Raw genomic sequence first — 23,375 nt, forward strand, 5'->3', positions numbered from 1 at the left:
ATCTACAAGGTGCACTGCAGCAACTCGTCAAGGCTCCTTTGACAGCATCTTCCAAACCTACAACCTCTACCATCTGGAAGGAAAAGGGCAGCAGACGCATCCACCACCTGCAAGGAAAAAGGCAGCAGACGCATCCACCACCTGCAAGGAAAAGGGCAGCAGATGCATCCACCACTTGCAAGGAAAAGGGCAGCAGATGCATCCACCACCTGCAAGTTCCCCTCTAAGCCATACATCATCCTGATGTGAACTGTATCGCCGTTCTTTCACTGTCGCTGGGTCAAAATTCTGGAACTCCTTACCTAATAGCATTGTGGGTGCACCTACACCACATGGACTGCAGCATTCAAGGCGGCGGCTCATTACCACCTTCTCTAGGGCAATAGATGCTCGCCTAGCCAGCGACACCCACATCCCATACGAATGAAAAAACAAACCTCAGTTCTTACTACTGCAAACAATTAAATTCATCTGCTCAAAATGAAATATCCAGAAAACTACATTTTGAGCCATGACTTTAATTAATCCATACAAAATGAAAACACTTTTTCAAAAAAGATGTATGAAGCATTTCTCTTCTATAAACAGGGAGATATGGGCGGAATCCCAGAAGTAAGCTATTCTGGTTCCAAATCAACTGTTACTCCCAACTTGGAACAAGTCCTTTCAAGCAGGTAACCTCTCCTTTCACAGTAACTGAATGTGTTATGAATTAATCTCTCACTAAATGTTGCTTGCTATAGGTCGTTAGCAACATAAACTGTTACTTATTTAGCACAAGGCAAGAGGCACCAGCGGCAATGTCTCAGTGAAATCGAAGAAGTGTTTCACGTTAAAGTTTATTGCGACACATTGAACTAAACGTGGCAAAATTCACTTAAAATTAAAATTTTCACTTTCTTTTCCATTCTACTCTGACTTTATTTCAAAGCAAATTTGTGTGTTCAAATGGAGGGCCTTGATGTTGGGGAAAAGAATACTTTCCATTTTGGGTACTCCAGTATAAAACACTCCCAGGTCACGTATAAAATGGTCTAATGAACTTCTAACTCCCTCTACTTTTCTTTTGAAAACAACAATACATCTAAATCCCAACTTCAATAGTATGCAAACCCTAATGTAATATTTTTCTACTTCCAGACACCAGCTAGCCTGAACTTTGGGTATTGTTAATTTTGTTGATGCCAAATTATCGGTGTTGTGACTATGAATCTTCAACCAAAACAAACTTTGATTTTGAATTACCTGTCTCATGCAAAATCCTTACAATCAGCAGACAGAAAAAACATATCCTATCATTAAAATAGATTTACATAAAAACATATGAATTAAGAGCAAGAGTAGGCCACTCGGCCCCTCAAGCATGCTCCAGCATTCAAAAAGATCATGGCTGATCTGATTGTAACTTCAACCCCACATTCCTGCCTACCCCTCTGTTAATCAACAATCTATTTAGCGCTGCCTTAAAAATATTCAAAGACTCTGCTTCCACTGCCTTTTGAGGAAGAGGTTTCCAAAGACTCACAACCCTCAGAAAAAAATGTCTCCTCATCTGTGTCTTAAATCAGCAACTCATTTTTAAACCATTATTCCTAATTTTACATTCTCGCTCAAGAGGAAACATCCTCTCCACATCCACCTTGTCAGGACCCCTCACGATATTAAATGTTTCAATGAAGAAGCCTCTTATTGTTCTGAACGCCAGTGGATACAAGCCTAACCTGTCCAATCTTTCCTCATAAGACAACCTGCCCATTCCTGGTATTATTCTAGTAAACCTTCTCTGAATTGCTCCTAATGCATTTACATCTTTCCTTAACTAGGAGACCAGTAATCCAGATGTGGTCTCACCAGTGCCCTGTACAACTGAAGTATAACCTCCCTACTTTTCTAGTCAATTCTCCACACAGTAAACAATAACATTCTATTAGCTTTCCTAATTACCTGTTTAACTGCATACTAGCTCTTTGTAATTTGTGCACTAGGACACCCAGATCTCTCAATCTCCGAGCTCTGCAATCTCTCTCCATTTAGATAATAAGTTTCTTTTTTACTCTTCCTGCCAAAATGGACAATTTCACGTTTGTCCACATTATATTCCATTTGCCAGATCTTTGCCCACTCATTTAACCTGTGTCCCTTTGTAGTCTCCTTATGTCCTCTTCACAATTTACTTTCCAACTATCTTTGTGCCATCAGCAAATTTAGCAACCATACCTTCAGTCCCTTCATTTATATAAGTTGTAAGTTGAGGCCCCAGCACAGGGATCGCCCTGTGGCACACCACTTGTCACATACTGCCAACCAGGAAAAGACCTATTTATGCCAACTCTCTGCTTTCTCTTAGCTAGCCAATCTTCTGTCCATGCCAATATGTTACCCCCTACACCTTGAGCTTTTATTTTCTGCAATAACCTTTGATGTGGTACCTTATCAAATGCCTTTTGGAAATCTAAGTATAGTACATCCACCGGTTCCCCTTTATCCACAGCACATGTGACTCCTTCAAAGAACTCCAATAAATTGGTTGAACATGATTTCTCTTTCACAAAACCACTATGACTCTGCCTGATTGCCTTGAATTTTTCTAAGTGCCCTGCAAAAACATCTTTAATAATAGCTTCTAACATTTTCCCTATGACAGATGTTAGGCTAATTGTCTCTAGTTTCCTGCCTTCTGTCTCCCTCCCTTTTTGAATAAATCCAATCTAATGGAACCTTCCCCGAATCTAAGGAATTTTGGAAAATTAAATTAAAGCCAGTACATCAACTATCTCACTAGCCACTTCTTTCAAAACTTTAGGGTGAAGTCCATCCTGACCTGGGGATTTGTCAGCCTGCAGCCCCAACAATTTGCTCAATACTACTTCCCTAGTGATTGTAATTCCCCCGAGTTCCTCCCTCCCATTTCCTGATTTTCAGCTATTTCTGGGATGTTCCTTGTGTCCTCTATGGTGAAGGCCAAAGCAAAATGCCTGTTTAATTCATCTGTCATCTCCCTGCTTTCCACTGTCAATTCCCCAGGACCAACACCCACTATGTTAACTCTTCTGACATAAATGTCTATAGAACTCTTACTATCCATCTTTATATTACTAGCTAGCTTTCTCTCATACTCTAATTTTTCCCTCCTTATTAATCTTTGTCATTCTTTATATTCTTTCCAATCTTCTGACCTGCCACCCATCTTTACTTAATTATACGCTTTTTCTTTAAGTTTGATTCTGTCTTTAACTTTTTTAAATTAACCACAGATGGTGGGCTTTCACCTTGGAATTTTTCTTTCTCATTGGAATTTATGTATTGTGTATTCTGAAATATCCCTTTAAATGTCTGCCACTGAACTCCTATTGACCTATCCCTTATCATTTGCCAGTTCACTTTAGCTTGCTCCACTTTCATGCCCTCATAATTGCCCTTATTTAAGTTTAAAATATTAGTCTTGGACACATTTGTTTCTCTCTCAAAATGAATGTAAAATTCAACTATATTATGATTGCTGCTACTTAGGGGTGCTTTAAGTATGAGGTTATCAATTAATTCTGTCTCATTGCACAATACCAGGTTAAGTGTAGCCTGCTCTCCGGTTGGCTCCAGAACATGTAGTTCTAAAGAGCTATTCCAAAAACATTCTAAGAACTCCTCATCTAAGCTAGCTTTGCCCATCTGATTTTTACAGTCTATATGTAGATTAAAATCCCCCATGATTTCTGACAAGCTCCCATTATCTCTTTTATGCTCTGTCTGACTGTGTAGTTCAAATTAGGCAGCCTGTACACCACTCCCACAAGAGACTTCTTGCTTTTATCATTTATTTCCACCCAAACCACTTCAACATCCTGGTTTCTTGAACTTAGGTCATCCCTCTCTAATGTGCTTATACCATCATCACTTAACAGAGCCACCCTTCCACCTTTTCCTAACTTCCTGTCCTTCCTAAAAGTCATGTACCCTTCAATATTCAGGTCCCAATCTACGTCATCCTGTAGCTATGTCTCTGTAATGGCTATCAGGTCGTACTTATTTATTTCTATTTGCGCTATCAGTTCATCTGTTTTGTTTCAAATGCTACGTGCGTTTAGATACAGCGCCATTAGTTTAGCCCCTTTATTATTTTTATAGCATCTAGCCTTATCTGCTGATTTACTTAGATTGGTACTCTTTGTCCCTTCCTGTCACAGTCTGTCTATCATTTCCCAGAATAGTACCTTTCTCTATTGTCGTCTCTACTCTTTTTGGTTTACCTCATCTTCTCAAATTTTATCCCTTGCCCGCAGTATGCTTAACTCCTCATACTGACTACACAGAACCTCCTTCCTCATCCTGCCTATGTCGTTGGTATCTACATGGACCATAACCACTGGATCCTCCCTCTCCCAGTGCAAGTTCCTCTCCAGCCCTGAGCAAATGTCCCAAACCCTTGCACCGGACTAGCAACATAACCGTCTGGATTCTCACTCCTTGCTACAGAGAACAGTGTCAATCCCCCTTACTATACTGTCCCATACGACCACCAAATTCCTTTGTGCTCCCCCACTTGAATGGCTTCCTGTACCAAGGTGCCATGGTCAGTCAGCTCTGCAGTCCACCCTGCAGTCCCCACTCTCATCCAAACAAGCTGAAAGAACCTCAAACCTGTTGGACGATTGCAGAGGCTGACACTCCTGCACTCTGGGTCCCCTTACCTGCCTCAGCTGAATCTAGCTCACAGAGTAAATCACTGTGATACTGTTGTTTTCCATATGCTTCTGATTTCATAATTTTCTCAGCAACCCCTTAATTGAATAGGCACATAATGTTTGTTCCCTTATAATTGGGTTGATAAGGTTTTCAGACATGATCCTAGTAGGAATTGTATTTATTTCTTGCAGTCAAAATTAAGTTCGCTAGTTCATTTGTGACTCTCACTCCAGTGTCCGTTTTAAATCCCATCTTACCTCCAGGAACTTTATCGGGATTATACTCAAGAGCATTGCTACAGATGAGGTTAATATCTATCAGGAAGTCCTTCACGGTTTCATATTTGTGGTTGTCAATTTTCATCATCATTGTTGATAAGTCCATTGGCTGTATGATGACTTCCAAATAGTCAGAAACCTACAAATATTTTTCAAGGAATAAGCGGTGATCAAAGAAATTGAACGAATGAAACATGCGAAGTTTAAATATTAAAGAAAATCATAGAAGTGTTTCTGCAATATTAAGGGAATATCAGTTGAAGAGTTCAGTCTAAGAACCAGCACTGCCACTTGTGGATTATTTGACACACTGAATCATACCAGCTGATTCTCAACAGCTTGGGCTTTTGCAATTTTTAGTTGGCTGATTGAAATCACCTATTCAATCATCTCCTCTGTTCTTACATATTCTCCCTGAATATTCATAGAACAAGCTCTTCCATCTTATGCTGACAGGTAGCCTTTAAGATACTCCTTGTGTTAACTGTGCTTTTCTTTTCATTAGAGATGTTTAACCAGAGGAGTTCAGTATGTCAACTTCCACCTCTCACAGGATGAATTCATTTACCACCCACATATAACCCCCTACTTTTCTGAACACTATTTTACACCTTAATGTTTAAGTTTTCTGTATACACATAAATTATCATAACCTCCAGTTCCAACATTTCCATTTCTAATAGTTCTATCAATTATTTTTGCATCCTATTATAGATTAACCTTCATTCTTGATATAACATCTGTCTTTTCTTGGACTCTGGTTCTTTTAAGTCACCAAGTTCCATCACCTGCATCCATCTGTTATCGACATTCCAAACTGGGATAGTTCCTTCCCTGTAGCACCAATTTCCAAACCACCATATACTTTAAATAATTTAATAGCTGACTCAATTTCCCTATTGTTGCTAATTGGTTTAGATGCAGCTCATTTCTCCTGTATCAGTACTTGTTTCTGAAACATTTCTAATTACTTATGAACGTCATGATATTTTCACATCAGGTTGCCATTCATTCACATTTTCAATTTTCTACTCAACACTTTACCAAATACCAAGGGCAGGACTTAATGCCCTCCCTGAGGTGAATTTGGTGGTGGGGAGGGGGCTTTAATTGGGCAAAAACCCCACCACCTTTCTGCCTCTGACCCAATTAAGTCCGCAGTGGGAAGACTTGTGGACAGCTTTCTTCCCTTGTCACCAATTGAGGCCTTTAAAAATGAGCAATTAATGCCATATAGGGTCTAATACCATCCAGTTACACTTGGGAAACCTCTAACTGTTGTACTTTTACCTTCCTCTGTAAAGCCATAACTTTTAAACTTTAAAATTTTTGATTAACAAATAAATGCTGCATCTTTTCGCCCAACAAACATAACACATAACTCACATCTTAGTTACTTCTCCTAATTTTACTTCTGCCATTTACTATTAATTTTACTTCTGAAATGTTCCCAATTAGATTATACATCAATTAGGTGCCGCCTTTCACAATACTTATGTTTAGTTTTAATTTTAAATTTTCCTTCAGGGGGTCCTTTTTAAACTTGTACTTCTCTTGTCACTTTAGCTTAACTCACATGATTCCCTTCAACTTGCACTTGTGTTTTAATTAAGCATCTGTCAATTGTACTTCTAAGCCATCCAAGGTGGGTATGCAGCCAAGCTCATTCTGCCCATACTTGACTTTCATGCAAGTGCCACTGCCATGAGGGATTACCGACCTACCCTCTTGCTACTAGCTGTAGTATCACTCCTGAGATTCAGTAACTCAAAGATCAGGAATTAAACCTGGGATGATCTTGGCTCATATGGCCCGTCAGCACATTATACTGCATTCACACTTTGATACATTGGACAGTCATAGTTTAGCAAACTATTGCTAGGACCCCCAGCAGAAAACTCCTTCTATCAGTTGTAAATGAATTTTAAAAACTACCTTAACTTACCTCTTCAATATCCACAGGCTTACTAAAGATACTAAAACGTTTGTCAGTGGCAAGTCTTTTGGTAATATCCCTGAGAAATAGTCGAAGTTCCCGAAAGGTATTTTCCTCCTGTTCTTCTATCCGTTTTATTTCTTCCTCTGATAGTTGACGTGGTGTAGGAGGCAATGCTGGTGGAAGGACTTCCAAGGCAAGCAAAGCTAAAAAAGGATGCAATAATGGTAAAAAGTAATTTATCTATATAAAGTTTATAACGTAAATTTAATGATTTTTTATTTTGTATTCTGAAAATTTATACAGTTTTAACACTAGGAACCTGAAGTGAAGCTAATCACACATATATTCACACATACCCACAGATAAAAAAGCCCTGGACTTTACCAAGTACTGTATAATGCAATGCACCTATCTACTGAGCCATTGTGTAGCAATCTACAAAAATCATCTGTAAAAGAAATTTTCAGACAAAAATTTCAGTCTATACACTACATGTTAGGATGCATTGAAGTAACAAATCACACTACACAAAAAAAAACGCGTTCTGAGATGGTTAAAAGGTTGACTGAGTGCAGCTAAGCTAACTGAGTGAAGACTTGGGAATTTGGTTAAAGGGGAGTTCGGTGAAGGGGGAGAGGAGGGGATGGGGGAGGAAGTGTTCATTTCCTTTTTCTATCTTTCTCATCCAATATAAATTGGCTCTTGCTCTACTACAGAGAAAGGATTGGTGAGTATCTGATAAGTGGTTAAGTTCTAACCCTAAGGTTTAAAATAGTTAATAAAATATATAAGAAAGCAACATAAATATGTGATTAATATTGTGTGTTTTAAATAATTACTTAATTAAGGATGACAGGACAGGTGATGTGTCAAAGCTGCAGAATGTGGGAGCTCCTGGATAACATTGTGATCTTGGGCAAACATGTTTACAGTAAGTGCTTGGGGCCTGAGGAACTTTGGCTCAGACACTGAGCTGGAGGCTGAGCTACAGACTCTGCGACAAATCAGGGAGGGGGAAAGTTACCTGGATGTTTTGTACCAGGAGGCATTCACACCACTTAGGATAGGGTCTTCCGATTTCATCAGTGGCCAGGAACAGATGGGTGTGACTGCAAGTGAGGCAGATAAGGGGACCCAGAGCGCAAGAGTGCAGGGATGTGGGCCTCTGCAATTGTCCAATAGGTTAGAGGTTCCCTCAACTTGTTTGGTTGAGAGCAGGGGCAGCATGGTGGATGAGCATACTGACCATGGCACCGTAGTACAGGAAGCCATCCAAGTGGAGGGAGCAAAAAGAAATGTAGTGGTAGAGTGGGCAGTATAGTGAGGGGAATTGATACTGTTCCCGGTAGCAAAAAGCGAGAGTCCAGATAGGTTTGTTTCCTGCCGGTGCAAGGGTTTGGTACATCTGCTCAGGGCTGAAGAGGAGCTTGCAGTGGGCGAGTGAGGATCCAGTGGTCGTGGTCCATGTAGGTACCAATGACATAGGCAGGATGAGGAAGGAGACTGTGCTAGGATGAGCTAAGCACCAAAATAAGCAGCAGAACTTAAAACGAAATAATTTCTGGTTTATTACCTGAGCCACGTGCAAATCAGCATAGGACAAATAAGATTAGAGAAAGAATGCGTGGCCCAAAGACTGGTGTGGGAGAAGTGGGTTCCAGTTCATGGGCCACTAGCACCAGTATTGGGGAAAGTGGTAACTGCACCGTTTGGACGATCTACACCTGAACCGTGCTGGGGCTGGTGTCCTCGTGAGCTACATAACTAGGGAAGTAGAGAGGGCTTTACACTGAATAGTGGAGTGAAGGGATCAAATTTGAGAGGTGGTAAACCAAAGAGTAAAGACAAGACAAGAGAGAAAGGTATTAATATGGGAAATGATAAACAGACTGTGACAGGACGGGACAGAGAGTGCAATTCTAAGAGTAAATCAGCAGATAAGGCTTGTCGCTACAAAAATAATAAAAGGCCAAAACTAAAGGCTCTGTATCTAAATGCACATAGCATTCGAAACAAAACAGATGAACTGATAGCGCAAATAGAAATAAATAAGTGCGATCTGATAGCCATTACAGAGACGTGGCTACAGGATGACACAGATTGGGATCTGAATATTGAAGGGTACGTATCATTTAGAAAGGACAGGAAATTAGAAAAAGGTGGAGAGTGACTCTGTTAATTAATGATGGTATTAGCACATTAGAGAGGGATGACCCAAGTTCAGGAAACCAGGATGCAGAAGTGGTTTGGGATGAGGTGAGAAATGATAAAGGCAAGAAGTCACTTGTGGGAGTGGTGTACAGGCCCCCTAATTGGAACTACATGGTAGGACAGAGTATAAAAGAAGAGATAATTGGAGTTTGCCAGAAAGGTGCAGCAATAATCATGGGAATTTTAATCTACATATAGGCTGTAAAAATCAGTTGGGCAAAGAAGGTAGCTTGGATGAAGAGTCCATAGAATGTTTTCAGAACAACACGTTCTGGAGCCAACCAGAGAGCAGGCTATACTAGACCTGGTATTGAGCAATGAGATAGGATTATTGATAACCTCATAGTATAGGCACCCCTAGGTACCAGCGATCATATTATGATTGAATTTTACATTGATTTTGATGGAGAAATGAGTGCATCGAAGATTGTTATTCTAAACTTAAATAAGGGCAATTATGAGGGCACGAAAGCAGAGCAAGCTGAAGTGAACTGGCAATTGAGGTTAAAGGATAGGTCAATAGAAATTCTGTGGCTGACATTTAAAGGGATATTTCAGAATACACAGAATATGTACATTCTAATGAGGAAGAAAAATTCCAAGGGGCCATTCATCTGTGGTTAACTAAAAAAGTTAAAGACAGTATCAAACTTAAAGAAAAAACATAATTACGCAAAGACGGGTGGCAGGTCAGAACATTGGAAAGAATATAAAGAACAGCAAAGAATGACAAAAAGATTAATAAGGAGGGGAAAATCAGAGTATTAACTAGTAATGTAAAGATGGATAGTAAGAGTTTCTATAGATATTTAAATAAGAGTTAACAAAGTGAGCATTGGTCCTAAAGAAAAGTGCGTCTGGGGAATTGATAATGGAAAGTAGAGAAATGGCAGATGAATTAAAGGGGTATTTTGCTTCAGTCTTCACTATAGAGGATACAAGCAACATCCCGGAAATAGCTGTAAATCAGGAAATGGAAAGGAGGGAGGAACTTGGGACAAATACAATCACTAAGGAAGTGGTATCAAGTAAATTGTTGGGGCTGCAGGCTGACAAATCCCCAGGTCAGGATGGACTTCACCCTAAAGTACTGAAAGAAGTGGCTAGCGAGGTAGTTAATGCGTTGGCTTTAATTTTCCAAAATTCTTTAGATTCAGGGAAGATCCCATTAGAATGGAAAATAGTAAATGTTCACTCCTTTATTCAAAAAGGGACTCAGAAAGCAGGAAAGTACAGGCCAGTTAGCCTAACATCTGTCATAGGGAAAATGTTAGAGATGTTATAGCAGGGCACTTAGAAAAAGTCAAGACAATCAGGCAGAGGGGTAGGCAGGAATATGGAGCTGAGGTTATATTCTTTTCAGCCATGATCTTATTGAACGGCGGGCAGGCTCGAGGGACTGATTGGCCTACTCCTGCTCCTAATTCATATGCATGTATGTATGTTCGTATGCTGACACATCTGCTAGACTAGGCCTGAAGTGAGTGGTGAGAGAATCAGCATGAAGGGCGAAAACCTACTTGATCACATTCTCACCAATCTACCTGTGACAGATGCAACTGCCCATGATAGTACTGATGGGGGTGACCACCACAAATCTGTGTGGATACCTTCCATTGTGTCGTGTGACACTCTCATTGTGCTAAATGGAATAGCTTTTCAACAGAGCTAACAGCTCAAAACTGGGCATCCATGAGGTGCTGTGGGCCATCATCAGCAGCAAAATTGTATTCAACCACAATCTTCAACTGCTTGGTCTGACATATTCCTTAGTCTACCATTACCATCAAGCCAGGAGATCAACCCTGGTTAAACAAGGAGTGCAGGACAGCATGCTTGAAGCAGCACCAAAAAAATGAGGTGCCAACCTGGTAAGGTAAGGTTACAACACAGGACTAGAAGCATGCTAAACAGCAGGAAATGATATGAGATAGGCTAAGATCTAAGCAATTCCACAACCACTGATCAGATCAAAGCTCTGCAGTCCTGCCACAAGTCGTGAATGGTGGTGGACAATTAAAAAACTAACCAGAGGTGGTGGTTCCACAAATATCCCCATCCTCAATAATAGGGAAAAGACAAGGCTGAAGCATTTGCAACTATCTTCAGCCAGAAGTGCTGAGTGGATGATCCACCTCAGCCTCCTCCTGAGGTCCCAACGTCACAGATGTCAATCTTTAGCTAATTCAATTCACTCCACCTGATATCAAGAAATAGCAGGAGGCACTGGATACTGCAAAGGATATGGGCCCTGACAACATCCTGGCATGTTGTATGGAAAAACTGAGCTCCAGGAGTAGCTACTTCCTTAGCCAAACTGTTCCATTACAACTGCAACACTGGCATCTACCCGATGATGTGGAACATTGCCCAGGTATGACCTCTCCACAAAAAGCAGGTCAATCCAGTACAGTGCTGCTCCATCAGTCTAGTCTCTATCATCAGCAAAGTGATGATAGAGCAAAGTGAAGGATATTTAACAGCGCTATCAAGCTGCAGTTACACAGCAATAACCAGCTCACTGCCAGGGCTACTCGGCTCCAGATCTCATTACAACCTTAGTCTAAACATGGACAAAAAGAGCTGAACTCCAGAGGTGAGCTGAGAATGACTGCCCTTGACAGCAAGGCAACATTTGACTGAGCATGGCATCAAGGAGCCCTAGCAGAACTGTAGTCAACAGAAATCAGGAGGAAAAATCTCCATTGGTTGAAGTCATATCTGTCACAAAGGAAGATAGCTGTGCTTTTGGAGGCCAAACATCTCAGTCCCAGGACTTGGCTGCAGGATTTCGTCAGGGTAATGTCCTCAACCCAACCATCTTCAATTGCTTTATCAATGACCTCCGCTCCATCATAAGATCAGAATTGGGGATGTTTGTTGGCAACTGCAGTGTTCAGTACCATTTGCCACTCCTCAGATATTAAAGCAGTCCATGCCAGCATGCAGCAAAACCTGGACAATGTTCAAGCCTGGGCTGTTAAGTGGCAAGTAACATTTGCGCCACAGAAGCGCAAGGCAATGACTACCTCCAACAAGAGAGAATCTAACCATCTCCCCTTGAGATTCAACAGCATAACCATTGCTGAATTCTCCACCATCAATATCCTGGGGGTTACCATCAACAGGAATTTAACTAGACTTAACTGTGGCTACAAGAGCAAGTCAGAAGCTGGGAATTCTGCACCTCCCGACTCCCCAAAGTCTGTCCACCATCTTCATGGCATAAGTCAGGAGTCTGGTGGAATACTCTCCATTTGCCTGGATGAGTGCAGCTCCAAGAACACTCAAGAAGCTCAACACCATCCAGGGAAAAGCTGTCCACTTGGTCGGCACTCCCTCCACCATCAGTACACAATGACAGCAGTGTGTACCATATACAAGATGCACTGCAGCAACTTGCCAAGCCTCCTTTGACAGCACCTTCCAAACCTGTGACTTCTACCACCTACAAGGACAAGGGCAGAAGATGCATGGGAACACCACTACCTGCAAATACCCCCTCCTAGCCACACACCATCCTAACTTGGGACTATATTTCCATTCCTTCATATTCACGATGTTAAAACCTGCAGCTCCTTTCCTATTAGCACTGTGGGTGTACCTACACCAAATGCAGCAGCTCAAGAAGGCAGCTCACCATTACTTTCTCGAGGAGTATTTAAGGATGGGCAACAAATAGTAGCCTTGTTAGCGATGCTCACGTCCCATGAAATGATAAAAATAAATTCACTGCCAATCCCTAGTTGACCTGAGGTGGTGGCGGTAGGCCTTCTTTTTGAACTGTTGCAGTCTCTGTAATGAAGATGCCCACAATGCTGCAGGATTTTAACTCAGTGACTATGAAGGAATGCTGAAATGTATCCAAGTCAGGATAGTGTGCAACTTCGATTGGAACTTGCATGTGATGTTCCCATACACTCATTTTACTTACCTTTCCCGTATATAGTACAGTTATGGTCAAGGGGGTAGATGTTTAGGCTAGTGAGTAAGGTGTTGATCCATCTTGGATGGTGTCAAGTATCTTGAATGCTGTTGCAGCTGCATCCATCCAGGCAAATGGGCAGTATTCAATCACACTCCTGACTTCTATCTGGAAAAGCTTTTGGGACTTAAGTGCTGAGCCACTTGCCACAAAGTACCCAGCTTCTGACCTGCTCTAGTAGCCACCACCATGTGTGGCTGGTCCAGTTGAGTTTCTGGTCAATGGTAACCCACAAGACCTTGGTGGTGGGAGAACCGATGATAACAATGCCATTGACTTTCAATGAGGGCTGGTTAGGCGCTCTTTTAACACTGTGGTAGCAAACAACAGAATCTCAAACCATCTCAAACCTAAACAGACCACTTTGAATTTTACCATGGTGATGTGCCAAGTAGACCTGCAACAGGCTTTGATTCACTTATCCCGAAACTGAGTAATCTTGTGTATAGCAAACTGCTCTGAAAAGCTATTCCAAGGACCAGTAACTCAGATCCAGAACTAAAGACTAATGCTTTTAAAATATTGGGATTAAAGTTGATCTGTAGAAGACCAAGCATGGTGTGCATTCAGTTCTCGTGATCCAATAAACAGTTCAGCATGTGGAATGAAGATGACAGCTGTAACACAGAGAAAACATTCCATGTGTGAAAACCTGTGAGGAAGAGGATCCAATCTAGATGGCTGAAAACCAGCATGGGGGCCAACTAACATGGCTGCTTGAAGCAAAATCTTTATTGTGATGTCCAACCTTGGCTCAACAAAAGAATGAGGGAAGTTGACCAAGCTGAGTTGCCAAACTGTGATAACTACCTGTTGGATGCAACCTGAGCAGTCTCAACAGTAAGCTCTTATGAGCCAATTGCCAATTTGCAGATGCCACTGTACAAAATACACTGCAATACCTAAAGGCCATTTTGTGAATGCCTGGGGAATGAAGATCGACCAATTGGGGCGTACTGATGTTAATATCTACAATCCTGAAAATTGAGCTTACAATAGCTACTCAACAACATGAAATTTAGCATCTTGCAAGTCTAATGCAGCCAACTAGTCTTCAAAGCACAATGCCTAATATTCTGCAGCAGTGTTATCTCGACCTGAACAACTTGCTCAGAGCTGGAAGATCAAGAATTGAACAGCACCCTTTCTACTTTTTTGAACTACATAGTGCCTTTAATGGAAATAACCCTGCTGTGATCTGGATTAATTCACCTAAATCTGGTGATAATACTATTTTGGTTACTGGTAGAGCCACATTCAAGGTTCCTCAGGTAATCCCATATGGCACCAATGCAAAAGCCAAAGTTTCCAGACATAGAGATACAGAATCTATACAAGTTCATGGCTAAAAGACCCAAGATACTGTTAGGTTTCTATCACACACAAGTTCTGTCATATTTGATGGAGGCATGTGAAACACCTATTGTGGCTATCTGCTAACCTAAAGGCCCAATAACAACTGGCGCACTAGCTGAAACAGATATATGCTGTGATCATCTTGAAATATTTTTAATAATATATTAGTACCAATCTTATTTGATAAATACTGGAAACCAGTGTCAATGATCAAAGATGAGATGATGAATGAAAATGAAGAAAAGAACTTTTAATTTACGTAATAACTTCTCATGATTTCCAAACTCCAAAAAGGGGCTTGGCATACAATAAATTGCTGCAGTGATTTATGTAATTGATGCAAAACCATTTTGTGTCCAGAAAGATCCCAAAAACTGCAATAAGATAAATGACTATTTTTGGTGCTGGTACTAAGCAGTACTTAATGCACAAAATTTTCTGTTATGGGGAGCGACGAACGACTCAGGACCCTGAGTAAGTCCCAACATGTGCAAATGCGCGTACTTGTGTGGGAAGTTTAAAACTCTGATTGCCAGTTTTACCCTGCCTGGATTGTTGCATGATTGTCTATGACAGTGTGATCAGATGGACGTATCCACAAAGACTTAGACTCTGCCCTATACTTACTCTGGTTTTTACACAGATTTGCTTAGAGCTTTTCCAAGCATTTGTAAGCCTGATGAGGAGCGCAGCTCTAAGTAAATCAGCTGGACTGTCAAAGCACTCCAGCACCCACAGTACCCCAGGCAGTGCTCACCTCCACCCTCACTCCCGGCAACGCTCATCCCCACCACCCCTCCTCCTGGCAATTCTCACCTTCACCCCCATCTTGGCAATGATTTCCTCCACCACCCCCCTGGCATTGCTCATTGCTCATCCCACCACCCCGCCACACCCTCACCCACTATCCCAGCAATGACAACCCCAACACTCCGGCAATGTTCATCCTGCCACTTCAGCAATGCTCACCCCTCCCCCACCTTCCTCATACCGTGCCGATAAACTTAACCACCACCTCCCTGACAATACTCACCCCACCACCCCACCCGACTCAGCGTCTGGAAGAGTCAGCACTGTTGGCGGTTTAGGGGGAGGAGCGAGCATTATCAGGGCATAAGTAGTGTTGGGAGGGGGGAAGCATTGCCAGGGTGAAGAGTGTAAACATTGGACGGGTGAGAAAGTGGGTGAACAATGTCAGGGGAGGGAGAGGATGAACATAATCAAGGGACAGGGAGAGGGTGAACATTGTTGAGGTTTGAAGGAGTAGGTCAGGGGCTGAGGAAAGGGGTGAACATTGTCCGGGAAGGGTAGGGGGTGAAACTGTCATGGGGTGTGAGGAAGGGGGTGAACAATGTCGGGGGAAGGAGGGGATAAGAATTGTTGGAGTGAGAGGGGGAAGTGAACATTACCAGGGTGAGGTGGTGGGGGGGGAGCAGTGAGGCTGGGCAGCTCCTGAGAAGATTGACAGGTCCATTTAATAACAGTAAATGATGCATCACAGTGAAGTTAGCTGCTCATGCTCTGCAGCAGTGGGATTGGTCATATGGATGTTGTATCAAAATGTCTTGAGGGGAAGTCATACTTTCTTGTAATCTAAATCCTAGTAAAAAGTGGCCTGTCACCAAATATCAAGTGGTGTGTGAAGAATGCATTGAGAAGAATGATAGGGTAATATACGCATTATTGGTACTCCCACTGTAGAAATAGTCAGACCTATAATTGTATCATATCTAATTTGAATAAGCACATTGCTTTTTTTTTCCTGTCTTGGCTCTTACCAGCTTTCTTCTTTCTTGGTGGAGGCTTTGCTGCTTGGTTTAATATCAAATCTTCAAAGAACTTTGTTCTTTCATCTTCATTAGGTTTCTGTAAATCTATAACTTCCCCATAATTGATTTCAAAAATGCATTTAACCTTAAAATTTTAAAAGAAAATCATTAAAAGTAATGTCTGTCCTTATGGTAGACTGAAAGTTCAAATAGATAATTGTGCCACTAAACATAGGATGTGAAATTACAAAAGATGTGCAGGTTAATATTAACAGGTAAGACCTAGCAAATTAAATTTAAGTTTTACTATTCAGAAAAAAAAACAAAATATTCATGCCCATTTGTTATATATCATTAGCAGTACGTGCATCCATCACTGTTACAATGCAAATTTTGCTCTGACAGTCAGAACTGCTGCTGAAAACCTGAATTCATAATAAATGTGCATATTTTAAAACATTAGCATGTAATTTTATTTACTGGAAACTCAGTGAATAAGGGCATTTGTGGCAGTAATCAATAGTACTAGCAGAAAGTTTACAAGAATTCAAGTTGCTCTACGTACTTTGAACTGAAAGCATCAACTGTAAATAATACAGCTTCGAGGAAGTTTAAATTAGAGCACACTATTATCTTAATGCTCAGGCATATATCGGAGCCTTAGATGTACATTTTGTTTTACATGGGCCTCTAATGCCATGCTTCTATTTAAAGCTATATTTATTTATGAAAGCACTGCATCACTTTTTGGTTACATCACAATATAGACAACATTCTGGGGTCAAACTGTTATTGTTGTGTGAAACACCCAAACACTGACAGTTTATGTTGCTGTGAAGCCATACAAATTTCATACAGCATGCACACCTGAATTACAGCATCACTTTACATCTCCCAAAATCTGAAGTCGAGTAATAAATTAAATAAATTCAGGCACTAAAGGACATTTTCTCAATGGAAAAATTCTCGATCACCTTATTGCTTGGAGGCTCACCCACACCTCTCTGTAGAAGTTGAACAATTCACTTAAGAAAATCCCTAGCTCTTGGTAACTTCATTACACCTTAGATTATTTAATATAAGTTTTTGCAGAATGCTAGACGCACGTTTATCATATGACACAGTTTATGCAAGTTGTTTTCAAGTACAATGAGTACTCTTACAGGGAGCCAGCAATGAGCACAATAGTCTGAATGGCCTCGTTGTGTGCTGTAACTATTCTATGATTCTATATGCAGCTCAGTGAAATTGATAACCTACCTCATCTGGCAGCTCAATATATATTGTTTCGGAGGTAGCCAATATTAAAATAGGGGAAAAGGGTGGAATGTCCTGAAGCAGAGTCAAGAAAGTAGCTCTCACTGTATCACTGACTGCATCCCACCACTCTTTAATGTGAGGCACATAAACCACACTTGGCACTGTGCGACGTGCCTCGCGGAAAACCTAGGAAGGAGTGAAAGAAAGGGAGAGAGAAAAACAAATAGTGATTTATTGCAACACTTAGTTTAAAAATTAGCCATATGAATCATATATACTAGATTTCCTCATTTTCTTTATCCTCACCTGTGCACATGACTCCTCTGGTGTTTTGGCACTAACTGAGTACACTGCTGGCAGATCTAACCTATGCACGGAGAACTTCTCAAGTGAATGAAGCAAAGCAGGTGCAAGATGTGAAGTCTGGCCAGATCCTTTGTTTCCACAAAGTAGTAACCGAGGACGATGGGACGTTGGCTGGTGATGTGCTGACCTGCAAAAACAAATCTTCCATTGAGTATTTCCCAATTCAAACAGACACATATTATCGTGTTGTGTATTCAGCAAGTCTAATTTTTTAGATGACTGAGGGAGCGCTGCACTTCCAGAGGTGCTGTTTTTTTATGAGATGTTAAATAGCAGTTCTATCTGCCCACTCAAGTGGACGTAGAAGATCTCATGACACTATTTAAAAAGGAGAGCAGAGAAGTTATCCCCATGTCCTGACCAATATTTATTCCTTAGTCAACACCAGAAAAACAGAGTATCTGGTCATTATCACATTGCTTGTGGAAGTTAGCTGTGCTCAAATTGGTTGCCACGTTTCCTACATTACAGTAGTGATTACAATTCAAAAGTACGTCATTGCTGTTGGGATGTCCTGTGCTTGTGAAAGGCACTATATAAATCTTTCTTTTGAAAGAATTTGGAACAACTCCACATTTTTATGCTAATTAAAGAGCTAAACATTTAAACCTTTCAATAACAAGATGCATTTCCCTTCAACACTACTTGGAATGATAACCAAGATACAGTTTTTTAAGCACACTAACCTAAAATGCTAATTTTCCAGGGCGAAAGTAGAATACTATTACCTTTGTGTTCAAAAACACTGTGCTCCTACAACCTCCCCACTAACAACTTAATGATCGCAGCCATATCACTGGGATAAGTACCACAAGTGAAACAAAATTAATGGGCTGTCATATTCTTTTCAATAAAAACTAAAATATTCCAGTACTCATGTACAAAAATGGTATGCTGGCACTTCTCTTTGTTAAAATATTATTACTCAAACAAGTAGCACAGCTGTTAAGTTCCTTTATCTGTGGCTGCATATTACTATTTGAGACTTTGGTTTAACAGTTATAGAGGCTATCTTGAAGCCTAGTTCTTCAAGGCAATAAAAAAAAATCAAAGAAAAGCATCATGCAATAAAATATAAAGTGCAATACTGAAGAATACATTTAAAAATGCAGTATAAAAATCTTCTATGGATGCTTTTAACATCTTTTCTTAATAGTTTTTGGTGCTGTTAATAAGACATCGAGAACTGATTGTTAGGAGGGAACAGAATCTTTAAAATAAGCTTTAAATTTCAAAATGGGAAGGACTAGCTCGACCAAATGCTTTGTTTTACTTTCAAAGGTGAATATAGTGTGCAAAACTGAAAACTTCCAGGAGATGGCAACATACTGCAACATTTTTAGGAAAGTCAGTTGCACAATCCAGCAATTCATAGATAATTAGATGTCTTTGTTCTGAACAGTTGAACAAACCATTACAAACAACACACATCTGCTTAACTTAGATGAACATTTCCACAGGTACAGAGCCTAGCTCTGAAGCAGAGCCATACGGACTCGAAATGTTAACTCTGTTTCTCTCTCTCTACAGATGCTGCCAGACCTGCTGAGTTGTCCCAGCATTTTCTGTTTTTATTTCAGATTTCCAGCATCTGCAGTGCTTTGCTTTTATCCACAGTTACAACCTCCTATTAGCTCCACGAATCATTTTTGATTCACTGCAAAACTACTATATTGTAGACGATAACAATTTTGATTTTCGAATCTTCAGAACCTAAACTGCCATGCTGAAACCAACAGAATGAAGGTCAGAGTTACCACAAAGTTTTGAGTACATAGTAATGCATCAGATTAGAATCCAGTACAATGTTTTACATCTGTCATAGGGAAAATGTTAGAAGCTTTCATCAAAATTCAAGGTAATCAGATAGAGTCAACATGGTTTTGAGCGGGAAATTATGTTTAATCAACTTAGTGGGGTCCTTTGAAGAAGTAACATGTGCTATAGATAAAGGGGAACTGGTGGATGTACCGTACTTAGATTTCCAGAAACATTTGATGAGGTGCCACATCAAAGGCTATTGCAGAAAATAAAATCTCATGGTGTAGTGGGTACACACAAATTGGCATGGAAAGAAGGTTAGCCAGCTAACAGAAGACATAAATGGGTCTTTTTCTGGTTGGCAGGATGTAGCAAGTGGTGTGCCAAAGGCATCGGTGCTGGGGCCTCAACTTTTTACAATTTATATAAATGACTTGGATGAAGGGACCAAAGATATGGTTGCTGAATTTGCTGATGACAGAAAGATAGGTAGGATAGTAAGTTGTGAAGAGCACATATGGAGGCTATAAAGGTATATAGAAAGGTTAAGTGAGTAGGAAAAGATCTGGCAAATGGAGTATAATGTGGGGAAAATGTGAAATTGTCCATTTTGGCAAGAAGAATAAAAAATAATCTTATTATCTGAATGCTGAGAAATTGCAGAGCTCTGAGATGCAAAAGAAACTGGGTGTCCTAGTGCATGAATTAGTATGCAGGTACAGTGAGTAATAAGGAAAGCTAATAGAATGTTATCGTTTATTGCAGGAGGAATTGAGCACAAAAGTATCAAATTTATGTTTCAGTTATATAGGGCATTGGTCAGAACACATCTGGAGTTCTGTATACAGTATTGGTTTCCTTATTTAAGGAAGGATGTAAATGTGTTGGGAGCAATTCAGAGAAGGTTTACTGGACCAATACCTGGAATGGGAGGCTGTCTTATGATGAAAGGTTGGACAAGCTAGGCTTGTATCCACTAGACTTTAGAAGAGTAAGATTGAAACCTTTAAAAGATCCTGAGGGGTCTGACAGAGTGGATGTGGAGAGGATGTTTCCTCTTGTGGGAGAATCTAGGACAAGGGTGTGTAAAAATAAGGGATCGTACATTTAAGACAGAGGTGAGGAGAATTTTTTTCTCTCAGAGAGTCGTGAGTCTTTGGAACTCTCTCCCTCAAAAGGTGGTGGAAGCAAAGACTTTGAATATTTTTATGGCAGAGGTAGATAGACTCTTGATAAGCATGGGGATAAAAGGTTATCGGGGGTAGGTGGGAATGTGGGGTTGAGGTTAAAATCAGATCAGCCATGATCTTATTGAACGGCGGAGCAGGCTCAAGGAATCGAGTGGCCTACTCCTGCTCCTAATTCGTATGTTTGTATGTTTTCACACTCTGTCCCTAATGCATTCTTTTTGGTTGTAACAAATTTGTGCATTTGTTTACACACAAACTATCTAAATGGCTATAATGATTACAATTCATGAAAAGTAAAATAACTACCATTCAAACTTAAAAAGTAGTCTGGTAATGTCAACTATAACTCATACAAACACAAAGCTTCATTTTGAATTTGCACATTTGTCTTAACCACATTAAATGTGGCATGATAGTTTCCAAGTTACCAAATATCAAAAATAACTAAAAGTCTGCTAAGAGTATTTTACTAAGACTATACTTGTAATTTCTTAATCGTTGAGATGAGACACTCCTGTTCTAATCTCACATCTCCAGCGTTCTTGTTATGGAAAGGATGCCAAGAAACCAAAACAAGCTGTTGAAATTACAATGTATTTAGCAAAGAACAAACTTGCATGTATGTAGCACCATTAACAATCCCAGTATGTTCCAAAGTGCTTCACAACCAATAAAGCACTTCTGGAAAGTGGTTAATGCTGTGATGCGAGGAAACACAGCAAGTCCCACAACTATCAATTTGGTAAATAGCCAAATAATGTAAAATGAAGTTGTTTGCAGGTTAAATGCTGACCAGACAATAGAAATACTCTCCCCTTCTCCTCTTTGAAATTATACTATGAGATCTTTTTTTTAAATCTATCCCCTCAGGTGGATAAAGAGCCATGGCTGTTTGTAAATAACAAAGGACATGGTGATTAAAGGTTTTACAGGGATAAGTAAAGATGAGGGAAGTCATTCAATCCATCTACTGTATCCTTCCATGGCAAATTATGGTACCCTAACACAGCATCTAATCACTTCTTGAATAATTCTACTTCTGCTTACAAAACTTTACCCAAGAGACTATTATAGATATTGCTTTGTAACATCTGTCCTGAACTTACCTTTCATTTGTCTATTTCTATGCGCCCTTTTCGAGTAATTGTGGTTTATGTTTTAAGTTAGTTGGCAACCCATCCACTACTTTAAACATTCACTCCCTCTACTACCAACACATAATTGCAGCAGTGTGTACCATTTACAAGACACGTTGCAGCAACATGCAAAGCATCTTTCCGCAACCCCTTCCAAACCCATAACCTCTACTGCCTAGTGAAGCAAGAGCAGCAAATATATGGGAACACATCCATGTGCATTTTTCCTTCCAAGCCACATTGCCCTGACTTAGAACTATATCAGTGTTCCTAAACGGTTGCTGTCAAAAACTTAGAAGTCCCTTCCTAACAGCTGTACCCACAGCACATGGACTGTAGCAGTTCAAGGCAGCTGCTCTTCACCACCTTCTCAAAGGTAATTAGGGATGGGCAACAAATGCTGGCCTCGCATCCCACGGACAAATATAAAAATAAATTAAGGTAAAATGTCTTTTGGTAAATTGGCATACAATTCACAGAACATTTTGGGAGAATTAAAATACTTATTAAAATCAACATGCATGGTATAAATACCAATTTTCATCTCTTCCGCCCATTAGAATTTTACCTTTTTTACCACTGTGCCAAAAATAAGCTTTTCAAGCAAGCTTTTCAGATAGGATAAATATTAATTATGTTGAATTTGCTTTAACTGTAATAGATATCCAATCAACAATCTGAACAATGACATTCAATACATTATTATATGCAATTACTTACATGGAGAAGTGCATAAAGGGCTTATGTTTAGCAGCTGGTGGTTGTTTCTTTGGTGATCCCAATGAAGAATTACTGTCAAAAATTGCTGGTTCAACCTCATCATCACTGGGGATGTAATCTTCCAGAATGTGGTTCACACCATCTGACAAAGCAATCAAGTATAAATGTAATGGAGAGTGACTCTATTTTAAGGCTATCTAATAAAATGCAACACAGGTAAAAACTGTTCAAAGTACATGGATATCTCAAATGTTTACCCTTCAGTAAACTTTTAGCCTTCTAAAGTTTTCAAAACATTGGCTTTCTTAAATTTGTAAATACCATTGTTAAGTAGGAATTAAAACTTTACAAATCTTCTTTGTTTTATCACGTTAGACTAAACATGGTGTTATTATTTCCATTCAGTCAACTACTATATTTAGAAACTCACCATCCAAAAAGTATAACCATTGTGTTAACTTAAAGTCTTAATCATTATCTTTGAGAAGCTTCTCTGTAATGTTAGCAAAATCTATGCATCACCAATTACAGATATTTCAATTGTGAAATGCAACCTAAATTAGTGACTTAGTGGAATTACCATTAACATCAGTTAAATACAGGGCGGGTAAATGGCATACTATAAGCAAGTTCCTAAAATACACCTTTAAAAATATTTTAAATAATGAATGTGTTAACCAAGTTTTGGAACAAAGAATAAAGGTTAAAATATTCCAGAAATGAC

The 23,375-nt window shown here is 40.0% G+C and overlaps 1 protein-coding gene across 5 annotated transcripts in view; it reads right to left on the bottom strand.

Annotated features, from left to right (window-relative positions):
* Positions 1-23,375, bottom strand: part of atad2b (ATPase family AAA domain containing 2B) — a 169,678-nt gene that overhangs the window by 42,266 nt on the left and 104,037 nt on the right. For all 5 annotated transcript variants that reach the window (XM_078541574.1, XM_078541576.1, XM_078541572.1 and 2 more), the window contains exons 17-22: positions 22,652-22,793; positions 17,785-17,971; positions 17,479-17,664; positions 16,228-16,363; positions 6,904-7,100; positions 4,938-5,097 (exon numbers count right to left, since the gene is read on the bottom strand). In XM_078541574.1, coding sequence (XP_078397700.1) covers positions 4,938-5,097; positions 6,904-7,100; positions 16,228-16,363; positions 17,479-17,664; positions 17,785-17,971; positions 22,652-22,793 — 1,008 coding nt within the window. The remainder of the gene's footprint in view (positions 1-4,937; positions 5,098-6,903; positions 7,101-16,227; positions 16,364-17,478; positions 17,665-17,784; positions 17,972-22,651; positions 22,794-23,375) is intronic.

The sequence above is a fragment of the Cetorhinus maximus genome, chromosome 5 (genome assembly GCF_964194155.1).
Source record: "Cetorhinus maximus chromosome 5, sCetMax3.hap1.1, whole genome shotgun sequence".
Lineage (NCBI taxonomy): Eukaryota > Metazoa > Chordata > Chondrichthyes > Lamniformes > Cetorhinidae > Cetorhinus > Cetorhinus maximus.